General features: G+C 45.2%; 1 protein-coding gene across 10 annotated transcripts in view; it reads left to right on the forward strand.

The window, feature by feature from the left end:
* The first annotated feature begins 10,875 nt into the window (after positions 1-10,875).
* The window catches only part of LCORL (ligand dependent nuclear receptor corepressor like), a 176,565-nt gene continuing 163,928 nt past the window's right edge, over positions 10,876-23,512 (forward strand). For all 10 annotated transcript variants that reach the window (XM_077815806.1, XM_077815803.1, XM_077815812.1 and 7 more), the window contains exon 1: positions 10,876-11,038. In XM_077815806.1, coding sequence (XP_077671932.1) covers positions 10,876-11,038 — 163 coding nt within the window. The remainder of the gene's footprint in view (positions 11,039-23,512) is intronic.

The raw sequence follows: 23,512 nt of genomic DNA on the forward strand, positions 1-23,512 counted from the left end.
GTCTGGCAGGGCCCCTAGAGAAAGGTATGGCAGGGATACCACCAAGCATGGGAGAGGGCCTGCCCCAGGGGGAATCTTCCCTCCCTCATGCCACCCCACCTCTGCCTCCCACAGTCCCTGAGCCATCGCCCCTGCCCCCGACCCGACTCCCGTTAGCCGACCCCTGGATGATGCCATGGAGGGCTGGGCCCTAGTCCAGGGGAAGCGGGGCAAGCGGAAGGCTCGAGCTCCGCTCCTTTCCACCAATGTGGAAGCCCCCCAGAAGACAAGAAAGGGGGGCACCGATGCCGAGCCTTCTGCCTTGCCCGTGGGTGCGTTCCATCCACCGGTACTGGCTGGGGAAGACGTGGCAGCACGGGAGGGCAGTACTATCCCTCCATTGGAGTCCCTTCCCTCCAAGGCCCCCGATAGAGCCCCTCCAGCCCCGTTACCATCCGGAGCCCCTGTGAGCCCCAGGGCGAGCGTTGCTTCAGGCTCTGGTGGGGAGAACTCCAGGGTGGTGGAAGGAGAGCTCCTTTCCATCTACGAGGAGATCGAGGCCCTGGGTCTTACCCCGCTCACCCAGGGGGAGGACGACCCTCTGCCAGCGGGCCTCGATCTGAGCAATCTCACCCTGCCCCCCTTCTGCATGCTCCTTCCCCCTAACCGCTGTTTCCGCTCCCGCCTCCGAGGGTTCCCTGGGCTCCTCCATTTGCCCGGCCGCGGGTGGCACCCTGTTGACGGCCGTCGAGCCTACTGAGGCGACGGCTGGTGCCATGCAGCTGGGACCCGAGCCCCACTGAAGGCTGTCCATCTTTCAATGCTGTGGCTACTACGCCGGCCATGGAGCCAGAGCCCGGCATCACAGAGGGCTCCCTTCCCCACCCCCCAGATTCCTGAGCTTGACATAGAGGGGCCATTTCCCAGCGGCCTAGCTACTGGGACCCAGGATCCTGCCTTTGCCCCTCTCCCTGACTCTGCTCCCGATTCCTGCCCTGCTCCTACTCTAGATCCCTGCCCTGCTCCTGATGCCAACCCTGTCCCTGTCCCCTCCACTTCCCCTGATACCATTGCCGCCCCGGGGCCATCATCTCCTCACTCCCAGAGGATAGCCCCCAGGGAGCGGCCTCTGTATTTCCCTGTCCCGACTCACCAGGGGCTGCTATCTTCCCTCCGCCGCCCCCAATTGAGCCAGAGTTTGAGGGGGGCCACGTGGGGTCATCAGATGCCACGTCAGGGGTCCGCCCCTTGCCTAGTCACTGTCTGGGCCGAGTCTTTGCAGAGCAGGGTCCTCCCTCTTTCGTGCAGGCGAGCCGTGCTCGCCTTATTGCCAAAGAAGGGGGACCTCCGCAATTTACGAAATTGGCGTCCCTTCTCGCTCCTCAGCACGGACTATAAAGTCGTGGCAAAAGCAATCTCGCTGCGGCTAGGGTCCATGCTGGCGGACGTGGTCCACCCAGACCAGACCTACACCATCCCGAGCCGCAGCATCTTTGACAACCTATATCTGGTCCGGGACTTTTTGGAACTCGGGTGTAGGGATGGTCTGTCGTTTGCCCTCCTGTCCTTGGATCAGGAGAAGGCGTTCGACAGGGTGGACCACGGATACCTCCTAAGCACTCTACAAGCGTTTGACTTCGGACCCCAGTTTATGGGTTTTCTCTGGGTGCTGTACGCCTCCGCAGAGTGTCTGGTCAGGCTCAACTGGACCCTGACCGAACCGGTCAGCTTCGGGCGAGGAGTACAGCAAGGGTGCCCCCTCTCGAGCCAGCTGTATGCTCTGGTGATCGAGCCCTTCCTCTGTCTCCTCCGCAGGAGGTTGACGGGGTTGGGGATGCAGGAGACAGAGCTGTGGCTGGTCCTGTTGGCGTACACTGATGACGTGCTCCTCGTGGTCCAGGACCCGGCGACTTGGCGCGGGTGGAGGCTTGCCAGGCCATCTATTCAGCAGCCTCCTCTGCCCAGGTCAACTGGGTCAAGAGCTCTGGCTTGGTGATAGGGGATGGGTGGCAGGCGAGCTCCCTCCCACCCGCGCTTCAGGCCATCCGGTGGAGCACGGGTCCGCTGCTCTATCTCAGCATTTACCTTTCTGCCACGCATCCCTCTCTGCCAGAGAACTGGCACAATTTAGAGGGCGGAGTGATAGAGCGGCTCCGGAAATGGACAGGACTACTCCGGTGCCTCTCCCTTCGAGGGAGAGTGCTGGTGCTTAATCAACTAGTCCTGTCCATGCTCTGGTACCGGATCAACACCCTGGTCCCGGCCCCGGGTTTCCTGGCCAACCTCAGGACATCGATTCTGGAGTTATTTTGGTCAGAACTGCACTGGGCCCGTGCAGGGGTTCTCCATTTACCCCTAGAGGAGGGAGGGCAGGGCCTGAAGTGTCTGCACACTCAGATCCATGTCTTCCGCCTCCAGGGCCCGCAGAGGCTCCTTTATGATGCAGGTAGTCTGGAGTGGAGCATACTGGCGCACGCCTTCCTGCGCCACTTCCGAGGGCTCTGATACGACTGGCAGTTCCTTTATCTCCATCCAAGAGGTCTTCCGCGAGACCTCTCTGGGCTGCCTGTCTTTTACCAGGACCTCCTCTGGACCTGGAAACTGTTTTCAACAACCAGGTCCATGGCGGCCACCGAGGGGGCAGATCTCCTCACAGAGCTCCTGCTACACAACCCCCAACTCCGCGTGCAGGTGGAGGAGTCCCCCTCGGTGCGCCAGAGGTTGGTCCTGGCAGAAGTCACAAGAGTCGGAGACCTCCTGGACTACGACCGGGGAAACTGGCTGGATCCCCTGACACGCTCAGCGCATGGGGCTCTCCAGACCTCGTACTCCCCGGTGCGTACTTCAGGAGGTGAAGGCCGCTTTGCCGCCCACTGCTCGGGTTTATCTTGACCGGGTCCTGCGCGAGGGCACGTCCCGCCCATCCTCCACCCCAGGCCCGCCGGACCTTTTCATCAGGCCCCGTGGACCCAACTGACCCCTCCACCCCTTCACCGTGATTTGTTTCCAGACCGCGCCAAGGAAACATCTATACACGCTCGTGCTCCACACCCTTCACGCCCTCACCCTCGTGTCCCGCCCCGATACAAAATGGCGGGACCTCCTGCCACCTTTGGAAGGTGAGGAGCCCCAGTGGGCCAGCCTATATTCCACCTTGGTCCCGAGGCCAGCCGGGGATATCAGTTGGCGGCTCCTTCACGGAGCCGTGAGCATGGGTGTGTACTTGGCGCAGTTCACCCCTATCCCAGAAACCTGCCCCTTTTGCGGCATGAGGGAAACCCTGGCACACATATATTTGGAGTGTGCCAGGCTGCAGCCCCTATTCCGGCTCCTCACGAATATTTTATTATGGTTTTGGTTGCACTTTTCCCCTCACCTTCTTATTTATACACTCCCTATCTGGCCCCACAAAGTCACGGGATCTCCTGGTCAACCTCCTCCTGGCCCTTGCTAAAATGGCCATCTATAAAGCCAGAGTGAGAAGGTTGGCCGATGGAGTCTCCTGTGACTGTGGGGCCTATTTCCGATCCTCTGTCCATTCACGTATCCGGGCAGAGTTCATCTGGGCGGCGTCCACTGACTGCCTTGACGCTTTTGATGAGCAGTGGGCACTGTCCGGGGTTCTCTGCTCGGTGTCCCCGTCTGATTCCCTTCGTTTGACCCTTTGACCACACTCCTGTCCCTGTTATTTCATTAGTTGTCCCCCGTATTTATTTGGTGTCCGGGTCCTGTGGATCCCCCTCTTAGGCTGGGGAGGGGGATCCTTTAGTAGTGGATCCCAATAGGATCACTCTCCTGTAGCCTTCTGGCCCGACCCTGTCACAGTCAGTAATAAAAAGATTAAATAAGATTGGTCCCAAAACCGATCCCTGAGGAACTCCACTAGTAACCTCCTTCCAGTCTGACAGTTCACCTTTCAGTGTGACCCACTGTAGTCTCCCCTTTAACCAGTTCCTTATCCACCTTTCAATTTTCATATTGACTCCCATCTTTTCCAATTTAGATAATAATTCTCCCTGTGGAACTGTATCAAATGCCTTACTGAAATTGAGGTAAATTAGATCCACTGCATTCCCTTTGTCTAAAAAATCTGTTACCTTCTCAAAGAAGGAGATCAGGTTGGTTTGACACGATATACCTTTTGTAAAGCCATGTTCTATTTTGTCCCAATTACTATTAACCTCAATGTCCTTAACTACTTTCTCCTTCAAAATTTTTTCCAAGACCTCGCATACTACAGATGTCAAACTAACAGGCCTGTAGTTACCTGGATCGCTTTTTTTACCTTTCTTAAAAATAGGAACTATGTTAGCAATTCTCCAGTCATACGATACAACCCCTGAGTTTACAGATTGATTAAAAATTCTTGCGAACGGGCTTGCAATTTCATGTGCCAGTTCCTTTAATATTCTTGGATGGAGATTATCTGGGTCCCCTGATTTAGTCCCATTAAGCTGTTCGAGTTTGGCTTCTACCGCGGATGTGGTAATATCTACCTTCATATCCTCATTTCCATTTGTCATCCTACCATTATCCCAAAGCTCCTCATTAGCCTCGTTAAAGACTGAGGCAAAGTATTTGTTTAGATATTGGGCCATGCCTAAATTATCCTTAACCTCCACTCCATCCTCGGTGTTAAACAGTCCTACTTCTTCTTTCTTTGTTTTCTTATTTATATGGCTATAGAACCTTTATATGGCTATCACATTATTCTGTACCCCTAAGTAATAAATTTAACCAATCACACACTAGCATTTATGTTTTCTCCTCCCTGCTCAACTCTTTTTACATTTTATCTTTCATGCCAAATTGTAACTTATTTATGACTTTCTTTGTGCAGATGGTCAGCATAAATTCACTGGTCAGAGCTTGTCTTATCTATTTTACCAATTCTTGGGTCTTTCTGTTTCCTGCCTAAACTTCCCAGTGCCTGGATGTCTCTACTTTACAACCCTTGATGTTAGAACTCTTGTTATGGCCATTCCTGATGTGGGGGCACCTTAGCAGCAGTGGAGCATTTTTTTCCTTAATTTGAGTGGTGAAATCCCTGAGTTTCACCCAAGGCTGGTTTAGTATGGGGAGAGTTAAATCTCAGACCTACAGTAGTGGATCAGAATCTCACTTTGTCCTTCTCTGTTAAACAGCAATTAGTAATCTATCCTCTGTGGGGTTAACAGCAGTACATTTTCAGCTGCAGAGTTGCTCTGGTGATGACACACTTAAATTACTCGGTCACTTAGGGGAACCTTATAGTGAGTGAGTGACATTACACAGTTGTTGGGAAAACAGAAAAACACTTTAAAATGAGTAATAAATTAAATAAAACCAGCCATTCCTGACAAATAGCATCTATAGAGACAGCATATTAAAATATGTAGATATAGAGTGGAGTATTGCATCTGGAATATTGCATCCTGAGCATTTATATTGGTATATATTTCAGAGGTTTTTACATTCCCGCTAAATTGTCAAATAATGGCACGCTGAAACATGATACTCCAGTTTACATCACCAAAAGTAATCTCAGCCATTACTCAATCTGTTGGTGTTATAATTAGGCACATGGTTGTGATTTTGTTTAGCTTAGGTATCTTTCACTATCGTCTGAAGTACAGGGGCCTGGCATCTTGTACTAAATTCTTCTCAAAGAGAATATTTCTAAAATGTTTGCAAGCCACAAACATTAAAGTAACTTAAAAGGAAAAACAAGTTTTTTCTTTTGCTCATATCACAAACTATTAAACCTTCTTGAAGTAAAAAACTAAGAGGAAAACTGAATTAGTTTTTTGTATATTTTAAACCTCCACATGACAGCAATAATCTAACATCTAAAAATAAACTATGAAAACTCTTATGGACTGAAACATTCTGTTAAATGTGGTCTCTATTCACATGATTACAGTGACCCTAGCATGGACGGCTATAATAGGCTGGGGAAGGCAGAGCTCATCTCTTAGTACCCTAGCTGAGTTACGGGACAGAGTTAGAAAAAATATTGTCTTGTAAATTGGCCCCAGCCCAGGCAGACAGCTCCTCTTCCAGGAAGGGAAGCCTGCTGGGGATAGGGCAGCTGGGACTTGGGTGGCTGGGGCCACCCAGGGGTAGGGGAGCCCTCTGCGCTGGGGCCGCACCGCCCAGCGCTCCAGGGCTGGGGAAAAGGGGGAGGCTGAATGTTGCCTGCCCGGTGCTCTGGGGCTGGGGACCGGGGGACACATGCTACCTGCCCAGCTCTCTGGGGTTGGAGGCACTTGGGCAACCTGCAGCTGGTGGGGGGACTGGCGGCTGTGGGGCAGGGAGGGGGCGGCACTGGGCTTGGAGGAGGTGGAAGGGGGGAGGGGAGGGATCTCAGGAGGAAGGGGTGAGCTGGGCTGGGGGCTAGCCTGCCCTAACCCGTGGTTCACCCACTGCCCTTGGACCCTAGTCACACAAAATGGACAGTTCCCATTCTGTAGTTATTTCCTACGAGGACTGGTAAAAAATACTTGTCACAGAAGCATTATTTTGAAAAGTTAAGTGACCTCAGATCTAAATTAGATTGCACATTCCCTTATCTATGCATATAGAAGTTCAGGAGAGGACAATTTTTTTAAATTTTTTTAACTGCAAACCCTCTTTATAATGACAGATTTCAGAGTAGCAGCCGTGTTAGTCTGTATCCGCAAAAAGAAAAGGAGGACTTGTGGCACCTTAGAGACAAACAAATTTATTTGAGCACAAGCTTTCGTGAGCTACAGCTCACTTCATCGGATGCATGCAGTGGAAAATACAGTGGGGAGATTTTATATTCACAGAGAACATGAAACAATGGGTGTTACCATACACACTGTAATGAGAGTGATCAGGTAAGGTGAGCTACTACAAGCAGGAGAGAAAAAAACCTTTTGCAGTGATAATCAAGGTAGGCCATTTCCAGCAGTTGACAAGAACATGTGAGGAACAGTAGGGGGTGGGGGGGAAATAAACATGGGGAAATAGTTTTACTTTGTGTAATGACACATCCACTCCCAGTCTTTATTCAAGCCTAATTTAATGGTGTACAGTTTGCAAATTAATTCCAATTCAGCAGTCTCTCGTTGGAGTCTGTTTCTGAAGTTTTTTTGTTGAAGAATTGCCATTTTTAGGTCTGTAATCGAGTGACCAAAGAGACTGAAGTGTTCTCCTACTGGTTTTTGAATGTTATAATTCTTGACGTCTGATTTGAGTCCATTTATTTTTTTATGTAGAGACTGTCTGGTTTGGCCAATGTACATGGCAGGGGGCATTGCTGGCACATGATGGCATATATCACATTGGTAGATGTGCAGGTGAACGAGCCTCTGATAGTGTGGCTGATGTGATTAGGCCCTATGATGGTGTCCCCTGAATAAATATGTGGACACAGTTAGCAACAGGCTTTGTTGCAAGGATAGGTTCATGGGTTAGTGTTTTTGTTGTGTGGTGTGTGGTTGCTCGTGAGTATTTGCTTCAGGTTGGGGGGCTGTCTGTAAGCAAGGACTGGCCTGTCTCCCAAGATCTGTGAGAGTGATGGGTCGTCCTTCAGGATAGGCTGTAGATCCTTGATGATGCGTTGGAGAGGTTTTAGTTGGGGGCTGAAGGTGATGGCTAGTGGTGTTCTGTTATTTTCTTTGTTGGGCTTGTCCAAAGATGGACTACAAGCCATCAGGAACAGTATCCCCAATGATGTCACGGCAAACCTGATGGCTGAACTTTGTGACTTTATTCTCACTCATAACTATTTCACATTTGGGGACATGTATACCTTCAAATCAGCAGCACTCCTATGGGTACCCTCATGGCCCCACAGTATGCCAACATTTTTGTGGCTGACTTAGAACAATGCTTCCTCAGCTCTCATCCCCTAATGCCCCTACTCTACTTGCGCAACACTGATGACATCTTCATCATCTGGATCCATGGAAAAGAAGCCCTTGAGGAATTCCACCATGATTTCAACAATTTCCATCCCACCATCAACCTCAGCCTAGTCCAGTTCACAAAGGAGATCCACTTCCTGGACACTACGGTGCTAATAAGTGATGGTTACATAAACACCACCCTATACCGGAAACCTACTGACTGCTATTCTTACCTACATGCCTCCAGCTTTCATCCGGACCACATGACACGATCCATTGTCTACAGCCAAGCTCTACGATACAACCGCATTTGCTCCAACCCCTCAGACAGAAACAAACACCTACAAGATCTCTATCAAGCGTTCTTACAACTACAATACCCACTTGCTGAAGTGAAGAAACAGATTGACAGAGCCAGAAGAGTACCCAGAAGTTACCTACTACAGGACAGGCCCTACAAAGAAAATAACAGAACAGGTGTTTGTCCAACCTGGTTTTAAAAAACCTCCAATGATGGGGATTCCGCAACTTTCCTTGGAATCCTATTCCAGAGCTTAACTATCCTTTATACTTAGAAAGTTTTTCCTAATATACTAACCTAAATCTCCGTTGCTACAGATTACACCCCTTATTTCTTGTCGTATGTAATGATTAAGAGTGTTACAGAGTTTTTTCAACCTCTTTATTGACCACTAAATCATAAGACTAAGCACAAGTTGGCCACTATACATACCTAGCACTCACATATCTAAGGAGATGGGGTTCTCAGAGTCCTAGCTCTGCTGAAGAAATGCAGACATTTTTGCCTCCTGAAATCTGGTTTCTCTGAAGTTGCTTGTACAAAGAGGTGCAATATAAGATAGTGATTGACTTACTTAGACTTCCAGAAATGGAGGCAGAATCCCACTGGTCAAAACCTGGCTAAGCATATTTGGACCTCTGAAGAGAGCTGGAGGACTTGGTCCTGAGAAGTGCTGTGTGACTCCTGTAGGAACTGTCATAGATGGCCCTCAGCAACCTGCAGGATTGAGCCCTTAATAATCAGTATGAAACAATAACAGTTCAGATCTCTTAAAAAAAATAAAGTAAGAAAGCAGTTTTGTATTAAATTTTTTTTCCCAGCACTACAAAAACATGACGTGATAAGTGGTCTCTAATACATTAAAAGGTTAGAGTTTCTGGCTTTTTATGGTTTATTAAATTATTGGAAAGTGCCTACTGTTCAAGTAAATTTAACATGTTGGCAATTTAATGTTCATAGTAATTATTAAACAAGCATTAGACAGGCTAGAGACAGAATCTACCTGGTTGTATTAGAGATGGTCTTTAGTGCAGGTTTCACAGTAATACTATTTCTCAGCCTTTCATTTTCTTCAGTGATTTAGCTACCCTAATATCTGTAAGTGTTCTGTAATACTGAGCCATAAGCTTATCAAATGACAAGTGCATGAGGTAATATCTTTTATTGGACCAACTTCTGTTGGTGAGCAGGACATGCTTTTGAGCCATACAGAGCTCTTCTTCATGGCTATAACTGCACTGCATGCTACCTAGATGTGTGATTTTGGGCAAGTCAGTGAGAGAGAGAATTATGATGCTTCTTACTCTCATGGTGCTATGTCAGGATTGGCATTGGGGTAAGGGTGATAGTTCACTCTGTCCCAGTGCTGTGACCAGTTAAGAGGTGGTTGTAGGGGAATGGTGACAGTTCTTTCTCTCATGGTGCAGTGGATAGGACAGGTGTAGTTGTGGGGGAAGAGATTTCCTTCTTTCTCAGGGCTAGATTAAGGCATAGGTAACATAGGGGTGGGTGGCAGTATAGGTCCATGACTAAACTCTTAGCTCCTGGAGTCACAATTATGTCAAAAATCTCAGCTCTCATTTAAAAATGTAAGTTTCTAGCCCTCATGGTTACAAAAAAATGCATGAAAATGAGACCAGAGTGTAACTGATGCTGTGATGTCTACCTGAATCTGCACAGAGCCTGAAACAAGAATTCTGGGAGATGTAAACTGTTCCATGAATATCAATGAGGCATTAACTACAAGACCATTATACTGGAGTGCCTCACCGACATACCAGCTGTGATCTCTGTGTGGCATGAGTGCAGTGGGTTTGGTCCGCCCATCCAACCAGATATAGCTCAGTGGCTACGGTAAGTAGTAGAGTCCTCCAATTGCTTCTTCTGCTTCTCCCAGGATGGAGGTGGAAACGAAGGCCCCTGATTTTTCTGGGTTGTGGGGGGAGATTACTCCATGACATACTCTCTCTGGGAGCCCTCTCCCTTATACCATCCTCCCAAACAAGTCAGGGCAGAGCTGTGGGAAGGCCCTGTGTCCAGAGCTTGGATTTACCGTAATCTGTCCCTACTTTCTCCCAGCTGTGGGGATAGGGCAGGGAAGGATGCCAGCCAGCTCACACTCTCTTGGTGCTGGGAGCTGGGGCTGGGTGCAGCTGTGTGAGACACTTGTCAGATGTCCATCTTCATGGTATCAGATCCCATTATTCACCCTCATTGTTACCTTCGTAGCAGCCAACCTCACATGGTGGCTCCAGGGCTGGGTAGCAACCCCACGCGAGCCGGCCGTCTACAGGCGGAGGGGGGAAGGGCTGAGATACGGACTACCGCTCCCGAGGGGCAATGCTGCTGGCTCTCTGCGTTGGGCTCGGGCAGGTGGCGTGGTGCCTTCTGGGATTCGTAGTCCATGGGCAGCCTGGGGGCCCAGTTTACATCCAGTTGTCAAAGCAGCCCAACAATTTGGACAAAGTTTGGACACATCCACAACTGGTCCAGCCGCTTCTTTTGCCCCGCCCTGGCCCCACCGAGAAGGGTGGGAGGAGCCTTGGCTGCTACTTTGTGTGAGGAGGCTTCCACCCACCTCCCCACTTCGTCTGGACAGAGGAGGCGACACGTGTCAATCACCCTCCCAAACCCGCCAGGCGGTGCGCGCGGATGCCTCTGGGGAAGAGGCGCGGGCACGCGCTCTCCTGGTGGCGCGCGCGCTCGTATGTAAATGAGCGGGCGTGAGGTCAGAGGCAGATGGAAAAGGAAACAGACAGAATGGCCGCCGCGGCTCCCGCTCCTCCTGCCGCCGCTGCCGCCTCCTCCTCCCCTCAGTGCCGGAGTCCCCGCTGCACGGCGGAGCGCAGGGGAGTCCGCCGAGAACTCGATTCCTGGCGGCACCGCCTCATGCACTGTGTGGGTAAGAGAGGGGAGACTCCTCTGCCGCGGGAGAGCGGGGTCGGGGGGAGGCGGGGACCGGAGCCCGGGTCTCTGCCGCGGGGAGGGTAGCGCCGGTGGAGGAGCGGCTCAGGAGTCTTTCCCGGCGGGTGGAAGCGGCGCCGCAGGGTCTCTGCCCAGGAGATGGAGAAGGTCTGGAACCCCGGGTTTCTCCATCCGGAGGGGCGGGGGGAGAGCCGTAACGAGTCCCGTTGGGGCCGAGCTCGGTGGGATGGGAAAGACAGGCTGGCCCTTTCTTGGTTCGGGTCCTTTTGTCTAGGCGTCTTCTCGCTTGTGCGAGGAGCGCCGGCTGCCTCCTCCCCACCGTGGGGGGCGGGAGGGGGGAATGGGATCCGGGTGTGTTTTGCGCCTTTAAGAAGGAGCAGCTCCTGCACTGACGGTTGGGATTTGAAGTTTTCCCTCCCCCCCTTGGAAGTTGTCATGGCGACGGCAGTTCTCCCCTCACTCCCTCCTTCTATTCCCCCCCCCCCCCCCCAGGCGAGGCTGTCCTCAGGCTCTCGTGCAGTTCCCCTGTGTCATGTGACTCCCTGAGGGCCCAGGGGGAGGCAAGTCTGGGTGCCTTTCAAACTTCTTCGCGCTGACATCCCCGCACGGGGGGAGAGCACCAGAGAGCCACCCCCGCTTTAACACCCTATCTCGGCCTGCGGGGAAGTCTGTCGATACCCAGCCACGTTGGGCTGCTGCTGGATGGACACCTGTGACTGGAGACAGCTCCTAGGTGCGGGAAGGGGATTTGTTCAGCCGCTTGGTGAATGTATGAGATAATAGAGAATGACTCTGTCCGCCCTTCTCTGTCCCCTTCCTTGTTTATTATATGCGCTATCATATTGATCGATCTCTGAATAGATTTTTTGGAGGGGGGGGTAGTCGCCTTGCTTGTTTGTGAATATTTGGAGATGAGGGGGGAGGTGTTCATTTGTATTATCCACATTGAGATCTTGCTTGTCAGGGAGACAGGTAAAACAAACAGTCTTTTTAAATGGCATAGCAGATTCTTTACTCTGTTTGCATTGATCTTCCCAATGGCTGAGCCATCAAAACACACCTCGGTAGCTGAGATGATAGGCTTGAATTCACTGAGCATTTTTGGGGTCTAAGACCAAGATTGAAGTATGAATTAAATATCTGATATATACTTTACATGAAGGCTGTCTTCTGCATTGCAAAGAATTGTCTCCATAACCCTGTAATGCTCTGATTTACATTACTTTAAAAGTAAATTGCAAATCATCCTGATCTCTTGGTGTTAGCAGATGAAAAATATTCTTTCAAATGAAAGATTTTCTTTTGAAGTGTGTGTGTGGGGGGGGGGGGGCTGTTTGTCTCTTCTCCCCTCCCCCCAAAAAAGTTATAGCTTTGGTTATAGAAAACACCTTAAGTGTTTAAAAGTATTTCTTTAAAAGTGTTTCTTGGTATCTTTTTTTTGTGGTAGGAAAATAAAATCCAGTGTCATTAGGATTATAGTGTGAGTTATAGTTCTTAAATATGCTTCTGGGGGAAAACTTAGGTACGTGTCATCCATCTGCTCAGACTTAATACTTTCTCTTATCTTTTAGTTATATCAAATAGCTTGTTTCATTCAGTTAACATTTTTATTCCGTGAAATTACTGTGATGGCCTAAATGCAAAATTATATCTTCATGACAGGATCCAATAGAAGGTGAAGGTTGGTGATAGGAAAACCTCACACGACAGCACGCTTCTGTCCTAGCTAAATGAATATAGAAACGTGTGAAATTAAAACTCAGTTTGAACACTATTTGTTTTTTTTCAATCTTTTTGTCAAGTTTGCTCTAATGCTCACCCAACTTCACGCAAAGTTGTCTGTGTGGTTTTTAGAGCTTGTTGGTTCACTTAAAACAATTAAAGAAATACTGTTGCTAGAAATACTTAATTTTCAGTTCAATTTGATTACACAGATACAGAATAACTAAGACTCCTTTACTTTGCCAACATCTTACTTTTACCTTTCCTTTTGTAATTTTCCCCTACTCTTTTATTGTAATTATTTTAAGCACTGCATTCATGTCTCGTTTGTCGTCCTTATGCTGGTGCAGCAAATCCCAATCCTATTGTATTTAAAAAGCACTTTTGCCAGGCCCTTTGTTTTAATGCTGTCAGTGTGCTGTGGTTCACTAAATGCAAAACAAAAACATAACTACTGAACTCCTAAATAGACTCCACCGTGTTCTCACTTAGTGCTCTGTTTGCTTCTACCTTTGTCTCATTGTGGATTTAGGATAGAGATTCTTTGTTCTCTACAGTACAGAACACACTGTAGATATTGAACTAATAGTAATTGTATGTATCCCTTTATAACTGCGAAGGAGGAAGTACATTGCTATAGGGTTAATGTTTAGTCACAGTCCCTATCTCAGTTACATACTCTTATATGGGCTTGTTGAGCAGTTCTTAGCTGAGAGAAAGAGAGAGCGTTAACAAAATGGCAGGAAAGTGGATGGGCAGGAGAATGGAAATGTACTTCAGGCTTTTGCTACTTTTTGAAACTTCATGGACTTTGGTTCAATAAATTATGTTGGCTATTAGGTGAAACCATTAATTTGGTAGTTGGAGTTTTCTTCAGGCAATGAAGATTTTCTTCAGAGATTGAAAGGCTCAAATGCTGTTAAGAACGGGAGAAGAGTCTGAGCAACTGAAGGAAATAATTACAAAATATGAAAGGTAGAACAAAACAGCTAGGTTAACTCATTCATATATGTCAACTTATTGGTTAGATCATGTGACGAAGGAGGGAAATCTGGATTCTTAAACAAATCTAGCAGTTCATTTCTAACTCTGAGATAGAACCACTTTGTTTCTGATATCTCACAATTTATTGATGCCAAACTTGGTCATTAGCATCTCTTTGAGATCCTCAGATGAAAAGTGCTACAAAGTGCTTTGCATGGGTTATTTCAGTGTTACGTTATTATTCTAAGATGAATAATCATATACTGATTTTATAAGAAAGGTAAACTGAGTCAGTCTAAAGGGACTTTATCTAACAGACCAATGACTCAGTTCTGCCATCCTAGGTTATATTGAGTATTACCTTTAATTTCAACAAATGACTACTTGCCGAATAAGGCATTGTTCAGTGCGAAGTTAAGGGACAGAATCAAACTTTGTTTCTTTCATTAGTGAACAGTTGGACATAATTTTGTATGTTTGAGTTTTTTGGTTCAGATTTTTAAGAGTTTGAGAAACTGAAGAAGTGATGGAACTCTAAATGAAAATACCAGAACATTTAGAGTCTTGAATAACATTTCTCACCTTAAAAAACTGGAGTGATTGAAAATCTAAACTCGTTTGGTAACAGTTCTTGAAGGATGTAGACTCAGAAGAAATGTCTTTTCAATTGCGAAAGAGATTCTACATAGGCATATACAGGTATCAGAATGTTTGCAGAAAAAGTCTTGTCTTTTTGAATAAAAACTTTATAACATTCATTCCTTTCCTAATTGTATTCCACTGAGTTGAGAGGGTTTGATAATTTTATAGCTTTATGAGCATGGAGCTAGAAAACTGAGGTTTCATGCACTGTTTCCCTTTTTTTTAAAAAAAAAAAAAATAGGTCTAATGCTAGCACTACTAACTTAGTCAAGGGAAGTATGGCTCCTTTTAGCCTGGGAGGCATCCCTTTTTGGAGTCTCCATGGAATAGTGTTAACGGTCACTTATCAATACATTAAATCCAATTTCTATGAAATTGTTAGGCGCACAGTTCTGATGGGGATTAGGCACCCACAGTTGGCAGAGATTGTACTTGGAATTACAGGTCCTCATTGCCTCTTGGGATTACTCCCCAGATGAGCAGATGTGGGTAATTTAGTATGAATTTTTAAGGGTGGATTTCTAACATGCAGTTAAGTATTTCTTAAAATAACAGTGTGATTGACTTTTGGGACCATACTTTAGATTTTATTGTTAAGGTTAACACATTCCATTATAAGATTCTGCTTTTAGTTGCTTATAACTTTGCCAAATAGCCATTGAGGTTGAAATTTTCATGCTGGGTGTCTGCCTCAAGCTCAGGTTTCAGAGTAACAGCCGTGTTAGTCTGTATTCGCAAAAAGAAAAGGAGTACTTGTGGCACCTTAGAGACTAACCAATTTATTTGAGCATGAGCTTTCGTGAGCTACAGCTCACTTCATAGCTCACGAAAGCTCATGCTGAAATAAATTGGTTAGTCTCTAAGGTGCCACAAGTACTCCTTTTCTTTTTGCCTCAAGCTCAGTTTTTTTTGGAAGTTTCAGCTAAAATGAGAGAGAATAAGGAATTTTATTTTGCCGGTGGGTGGGTGGGGGTGTTTTTTTTTTTTTTTTTTTAAATCTTACCACTTCTGTTAAGTTCTAGTACCTCTGGGTTTTCGAGCTGGGATTTGACATTTGGCCGGTGAGTTGCCCCTGTGCCAGTCTCATGAAAATTCACTTAAATTTGGCCAGATTGTAAACCTCTGAAATTAGAGTTCACACAAGCTCAGTAGAAGTTTTACATCTAAATTCTTATTCCATATGCATTGATCATGCTTCGTCCCCAAGGGGCTCCTACATGACAACTGAGCTATGCATGCACCATTTTGGGGCAGCAGGGACTGAGGAGGACTTTCTCTGCAACTGCTCTTTCCAGTTGCTGTGGGCTGCTGGGCATTGCAGGTGAAAGCAAAGATTTTGTCTCTCTTGTCCCCTGTGTCCCTCCATTATTGTCCAGGTAGTATGGACTAAAAGATGAAACCAGTCTGACTAAAATGCAGTGGAGAGGTGCTGGGAGGGGCTGAGATGGAGGGGAAGATGGGATCAGAGGTGGGGGAAGGATAATGGGGTTGGGGTAGACAGGATGGGAATACAGTGGCAGAAAGACTTATAACCACTAGAGTGCACTCTCCTTCAGAACCTTGAATTTTAGTCCAGATTTCTAGAATCTCTACATTCCTTTGCTCTCTAGCAGGTAGGTGCTAAACTCACTGAAGTGCATATGTCATCCCTCCCTAAAGGCATGTCCACTTGGAGGATAAGAACATTTTAGTTTTAGTTGAGCTAATGGAGTTGCTAGTGGTAGAGGTCTGCACTGTAGATCTAAAGGCCCCAACCTTGCTGATGACCCATGTGGAGGTCAGTATGGTTCCACATAATGGAATTTGTTTCTTCAGTTTGCTTTGAGGGGACCTAGGAAATTACATACAAAAAAAAAGTTAAAAGAATGTTACATGAGCAGTTTTAAGTTTGAGACTTCCTTACTTGTGAGTGCTTGACTTCAGAGTCTTCACTTTTTTTAGTATATAGTTCTTGTATGTAATTTAATATAGGTTATATAAAACCTAATAGATACAGAAGTATCTTCATATTTCCCTATTACAGTGGCAAAGTGTTTTTATATTTGAACCTTCTCTGTAGCTTAGTGAATCCACCTAATCTGTTAGTGTTAGAATCAGAATGAAACTTCCTATTTCAGGGGATCTGCAACATTTTCAAAGTGTGGCCTACCTCTTCCCTCATTTGCGATGAGAGAGACCACCTCTCCTCCCTGTTGCAATCACACAATATCCCTGAGACAATGATAGAAATTACTTATTTGGAAAAGTAATATTAGGAAAATATGCTTGTGTGTTTAGCTGTCCTCAGAGGGAACAATCTTTTTATCCTCTTCATTTTTTGGTGGAAGAGGAATCATAGTGTCTTTTTATTCACATCATCTTCCTCTCCCATGAGTTCTATTTCCCTCTGTTGGAATAAAGGGAGTAGTCAGCACCATTTGACTAGCCAGACTTCTGTGGACCATGTTGGTTCGTGGACCTCAGTTTGGCAACCGTGGTTAGTATGTTCTTGATCTTGAAACTGAAATGTTGAGTAAATCAAGCATAAATGGGGGAAATGTAACTAGACTTCTAAAATTTGAAAGGGAGACTATCTGTTTAAACAGCATCTGTATGTTCCTCTAAAAATGAAACATACAGATTTGTTGTTTTTGTTGTTAAAACCTTACGTTTCTAAAATTTAAACTTTAAGATCCCAATTTATTAACTTTTCCCACTTCCCTCAATTTAGATGATGAATACAGAATATTCACTTTCATTTTTTCTCGTCTAATTTTATTTTCTGATAATTGTGTTGTTCACAATGTTGTGATAATTGGTTTGAAAGCATTTTTGTACAGGATGTTTAAATCAGATTCCAAGGATCTGGGCTCATTCTTTTTTTTTTTTTTTTTCCTATTATTGGAAAGTTTTGGTGCAAAGATGGGTTTTGAATTTTGTCTTAATGAGTATCCATGATGCTTTTGTGAAAGATTATTCCATGACTGTGGGCTGGCTGTTGGAAGAGCTTTGTCTCTTGCTTCCATGATGTTGTCCTTGACAGTGAGTCTGTCTTCAGTGCGTTTGTCATGGTAGTTCTTTATCTCAGTCAAAAGACTTTTCTGAAGTACAGCATTTTTGTGATATCACCACCTTTATAGTTCCTTAGCACTCCTGTAAAAAAATTTTTCATACACCGTTCCTTCCAACAGTGCAGAGTTGTTTAAACCACTATTGTGATTTACTCAGAGTGTGTGTAGACTACCATTGCATCCTGCCCCCAGTCACTCAGCTCTTGTGCAGTCCCAGTATGGACAGGAAATACAAACCTTGTAGCTGCAGAAGTGTAATTAGTCCTCCCCGTGTAATTCCCTAATGCTCTTGCTCACCCATTAGTGACAGCTTTGGTAGCTCAGTGCTATCTGTCAAGCCACTCTCCAACAGCTTGTATGCAGGAAAGCACTCAATGTAGTACTGTATGTGGCTGCTCTGAACAATTTTCTTCCCTTGCCACTCCAGCCTTCAGAGCAGCGAAGGAAGATACAGAGATAATAAAATGAAGACATGAAATGCCTGCATCTTAAAATATATTAACTTTCTTGTTTCTCAAATGAATTTGGGGAGACACAAGAAAAATAGGTTTCAGAGTAACAGCCGTGTTAGTCTGTATTCGCAAAAAGAAAAGGAGTACTTTTGGAAAATAAGAGAAATTAAATAGCTGGTTAGAGAAGCGTTATTCATACTTTGTTGGGGATTGCTACAGCAGGCCTCAGCATGATCTGCCACTCCTGAGATTTGAAAGAGGAAGAACAGAAAGGATCATTAATTGAAATATGCATAGGCAGGGGTATTGCTATACCCCCTCCTATCCTCAAATAATTCTCCTTCCTCTCCATGGTCTACTTGTTTCTCTCTCAAAGTGGTACGTTACCTGGTGCCCACACTGATGTGGTTGGAAGGAAGTCCTACCTTTGCACTACTCTTGTCTGCTTCTAGAAAGAAACGCTTACTTCAATTAGAAAACAATGTAATTTTATATTTCTAGTTTTCTTTTATTATTGAATAAATGGAAGAGAATAAAATCAGGTTCCTTGCTATCTTGAATGCTACTACCCCACACATGGCTGTGCTCATCAAAGTACACTGAGTCTCCACTCATATCCAGTGTCTAACTGGCTGCGGGTACACTGGGAGCTTAGTGGCCTTCCTGCATGGAAACTGCCATTGTGGGAGTGTAGGAGACATATCTCCTGCTGTTCACGAAGAAAGATGGTTATGATCCTTATACAGGACAGAACTGTTTGAAACAGGCAATCAAACACAGCAATGGTGTGAACAAGTGTAAATCAACATTATATAAACAGACAATATGCACTTGCTACAAGGAACAAGTAACAGACCATGCTGTACGTGCAGGGAGTGCTGTGTGTGGACCCTTTGCACTCAAAACAGAATGACTTGTGTGGATGTACACTGCCAGTAAACTCTCACTGGTGCAAATTATAGTAGTTAAATTACGTAGTGTAGATAAGGTCATCATCTTCTAAGTACCCTTTGTGCCTAGAAGCCTGTGGTTTTGTAACATTTGATCAATTCATACTAGTATATTCCAGGGAAACTAGTGGTATACATAAAAATCTGAGCTAACCTATTTTGAACTTCCTTGCTGTTATCTTGTTAGGCCACTATAACGATTCATATTTTTGTGGTGTAGCTTAATTCATTAGCAAATAAATTTTAATGTGGCGTTAAGGTTGCCTGGTGCTATCGTATGCTTTTCCATAAGTTGAAGGGTCACGAAACTGAATCCTCTGAAAACCGGCAAGTATGGAGTTAAGGTAACATCTCCCATCACACCCCCACAAAATCTTAACTCTGCCTCTCTGGAGTTGAACCTGTCCTGTTCCTTTCTATATTGTACTGAGTTATGTTCAATACAACTCTAAACTCTCATTCCTCTTCATACACTCTAACTGACCCTCTCGGTTAGGTGGAACTGTATCGATTCGGGTATCGATTGCAGCAAGTGGCCAGAGCTTGCACTGGTTTCTGAGGAGAGGTGCAGCTGCAGCCATAGGCACCGACTTCTAATGGTGCCGGTGGGTACACAACACCCTCTCCTCCCCCCAGACATGACTCCTGCCCACATTCCAACCCCTTCCCCAAAGTCCCCGTCCCAACTTCTCCCCCTCCCTGCCCCATTAGACTCCTTCCCCAAATCGCTGTCTCCTGCCCTGAGCACGTTACATTCCCGCTCCTCCCCGCTCTCTCTCCCAGAGCTTGCTATAGCTGCTTAGCGGTGGCAAGTGCTGGGAGGGAGGAGCGGGGACGTGGTGTGCTCAGTGGAGAAGGCGGCGTGGAGGTGAGGTGAGGGGGGCAGGGAGCTTGGCTGCCAGTGGGTGCAGAGCACCCACTAACTTTCCCCGTAGGTGCTCCAGCCACAGAGTACCCATGGAGTCGGCTCCTATGGCTGTAGCTAGAGGAATCAGAAATCCCTATTTTTCTGGGCTGTGTAACATGGGAAGTCTGAATAGATGATCATGATGGTCCTCTTGCCTCTGAAATCTAGGAATACATGAAAGAGTTGTAAGAATGATGAGAGTTTCAAGGCCTCTAGAAAAACTGTCACTGTCACCTTCAGAGGCTGACATTCCACTAGGTATGTCAAGACGAAACAAGAATGTAGTCACTTCATCATATTCTAATATCCTTTTGCAGACTGAGACAACAAAACGCCTCATCTGCACTGGCGTTCATACACATCCATGCCCTCTCTGCTGCACTATTGCTCTGGGAAATTCTAGCAGTTTATTGGCACAGTCGGTAACAAAAGGTGATGTCCCAGACGGATGAACAGGTGTTAACATCTGGCAAGTCTTGGGTATTTGTGTGAAGTGGCCAAGTGTAAATCAGGCTTAGTTATCCTGCCTTTACTAATACACACCTAAATTTGACCTTTATAACAGGGTGGATTTGATTTAAATCAAATTGATTTAAATCATTAGTCAGGAAGACTTGATTTAATCATGGATTTCCACATAAAAGTGCGTTCTCGTTGGCTGTTACAACCTTAATAGATATTCCTCATAACTCAGAGATAGAGAGAGGTTTCATTTTTAGAAGGTACACACTATACATTTTTAAAGTTATTTTTAAAACTTCTCAGATTAATTTTCTGATGATCATTTGGTTATTTTATTTACCAAAGGTAATTGAAGCAGATATTTATGAAGTCATTGGGAGGTGAACTATCTCCAATTCAACAGGTTAATCATTAATATTTGGAGGATTTTCTTGCCAGGCTGTATTAGGAGGAGAACATCACCAGACAGACATTTAAATTGTTTTATTTAACTAAAGCAACAACATTATGTATTCTGGATTTTTTTTCTTCCACAACAAATATATAATATTTTCACAAAACAAGCATATGAATTTTTGAATTTAGTTAAACATTCAAGTTTTCTAAAAGCTCAATTTCTCTTTCATACACTTTACCCAGCAATTTGCCTGTTGCATCTGCTCTGTTGGGTGGACTGTCTCCTGGTCTTAATGACTGAACCATGTTAATGAAGTGTGGATTCTCAATCATACAGAAAAGAGAGTTGGTTGCATAAACAAACCAGGCAACTTTTTCATCAATCACCTCTTTTTGTGATCTGCTGGTTCTTATCACAAAGTTATCTATGGTTGTTTCTGGATGATTTTTTTCTTCTTTTTGCTACAGGTGATATACTGTGGCTATGTGACATACATGATGTGACTGAAACACTATCCCTGGCAGATAACTCTGAAACTATAGAAAATAATGGTGATCTTGAAGGTGGATAGTCTTCAGAATCCTGTATGTTGAGGATGGATTCTCCTAAACAAAATAAGTCAATGCAGTTATTTATTATTACTATAGTGCTCATTTAGAATTATTCATTGCATTCACTGACACTCAGTACTACTTTAAAGGTGAAACCGTAAAAGGAAGATCTGCCTATTTCAGCTATTTATTTTTTTATCACAACTGCATCTAAAATGATAGTACCATAGAATAACAACTATATATTTTTGCTCAAACATGAGAATTCAAGAATAGTCCAGAAGGAAGACAAGCAGTCCTTAAGGAAGAAGTATGAAATAAAAAAAGTTTACCAACCTGAAGATCCTGCATGTTCAGACAAGTTTCTTTCATCAACTTCAACGCAGCTTCCTCCTGAGAAGGAACACTTCTCATGATGTTGTTTCATCTGGACAACTAGGCCTTGCATTTCTTTGTTGCGCTGTTTGCATTTTGCACGCGTGCCTGTCTTACCCACAGGTAGAGGAACTTCATTAAAATATTCCCAAACTGGGTCTCTCTTACGGCCTGCTGCCATTATAGGTTTTCCCTTCTAGTGAGAGAATGGTATAGTAGATCTCAGATAATGAAGGTTACACTCAGAAAGACCTCAAGACTTCTGAAATATGCTGCTTAAACAGTTTCACTTTTGTTTCTATTGCCTATCCCTCCCTTCTCACATTTGTCTCCAGCCTTCTTCTCCTTGTCCAGAACAATCTTCTATCCGTTGGACTTTTTGAAACTTTGCACGTTTAGAGAGAGGTAAGGGATTGACTCTTCGTACACACAAATTTGCAGATAGACAACAGGGTTGAGGTCTGTTCTCTCTCTTTCTCTCTCATATATATATAATATTTATTTATTTAAAACATTTTTTATGTTATCATGTTGTCTCTGGAGACACAAATCCACAGTTTGAGAACTGCAAAACTAAGCATCTCTGACGGTATCTTCTAGACTGAGCACTGAGTCCCATTGGGTAGATAGAAAGATTAACCTAAATAATCTATACAGAAGCCCTTGGAACTCCTAAGATTGGGTCCCCAATCCGTGAACTATTGGAACTCATTTACAAAACTTTTCTTAAACGTTACATGAATATATTGTCTCATACTATAGAATTAGAATTTATAATCCCTATTCCATGATGAGATATCTCTAGCTATAACGTATCATAATTAAAACCATCTTTAGATAGGTTTTTTCCTCAAAGCATTTCATCAAAAATAAAAAAATCTGGTTTTTAAATCATTGATTTGTATCCACCCTGCTTTACGGGCATTTTTCTGTGCAGTACTGAAGTTCTCCAAGAGGCCCACATCACTCATGCTATAGCAGAAGTGACCGATTTTTGGAAAAATTTCTGAACTGGTTCCTGGTGCCATTGAATAGCTGAGCTCAGGGGCAGTCCAACAGTATACATTTTATGAGGGTTAGCGTCTTAGTTTTTTCCACTAGCTCTGCCCCAAAAAAACAAGAATCTGAACAATTTAAAAGCAAGTTATGTTTCAGCTGCATCTCCTTTAAACTTGCACCACAAAGTCTTTTCCAGCTACTGTTGATCTGTCAATTTTCAAGATGGATTTTTTCGAACAATTTGAGTATTAAAATCAACCCCTTAAAGGAGGGAAGGGGTTCAGTATCTGAGAAAACCTTTGATCAGATGACCCCAAATCTGCATGCATCATTAGCCATCCCTTGGGCCCCAATGGTGCACTAAAACTTAAGGCAATCCAAGTATGTATGTAGATTTTAAACAGAAAGCTTGGCTGAGCCTTGACTGCAGCATGGCAGCAACCTTCCCCATAACATAAACTGTGGAGATCTAAAAATTAGGTCAGGCTTTACATCAGGAGGAAGCAGGTACTTCTTGTGGGAGGAAGAGAGCTTTGGAAAATGAAACCTCTTTATTGTAAAATACTTATCAGATGTGCAGTCTTTAAAAGATCATAAGTCAATAAGGATAGCTTCCATGTCACTTAAAATCCTCAAAAGTAAGATGTCCGTTAGAGCAGGGGTTCTCAAACTTCATTGCACCGTGACCCCCTTCTGACAACAAAAATTACTACATGACCCCAAGAGGGGGAGCTGAAGCCTGAGCCCCACTGCTTCAGGTAGGGCCAAAACCTGATCTCCCATTTCCCCTCCCCCATCGCAACCCCCTGGACAAAGGGGTCTGTACCCTGAGCCCTGTCACTCAGGGCTGAAGCCGAAGCCTGAGCCCAGAGTGGTGGGGCTCAGGCTTCAGCTTTGGCCCTGGGCCCCAGCCAGTCTAACACCAGCCCTGGCGACCCCATTAAAATTGGTCATGACCCA

Source organism: Eretmochelys imbricata, chromosome 4 (genome assembly GCF_965152235.1).
Source record: "Eretmochelys imbricata isolate rEreImb1 chromosome 4, rEreImb1.hap1, whole genome shotgun sequence".
NCBI lineage: Eukaryota > Metazoa > Chordata > Testudines > Cheloniidae > Eretmochelys > Eretmochelys imbricata.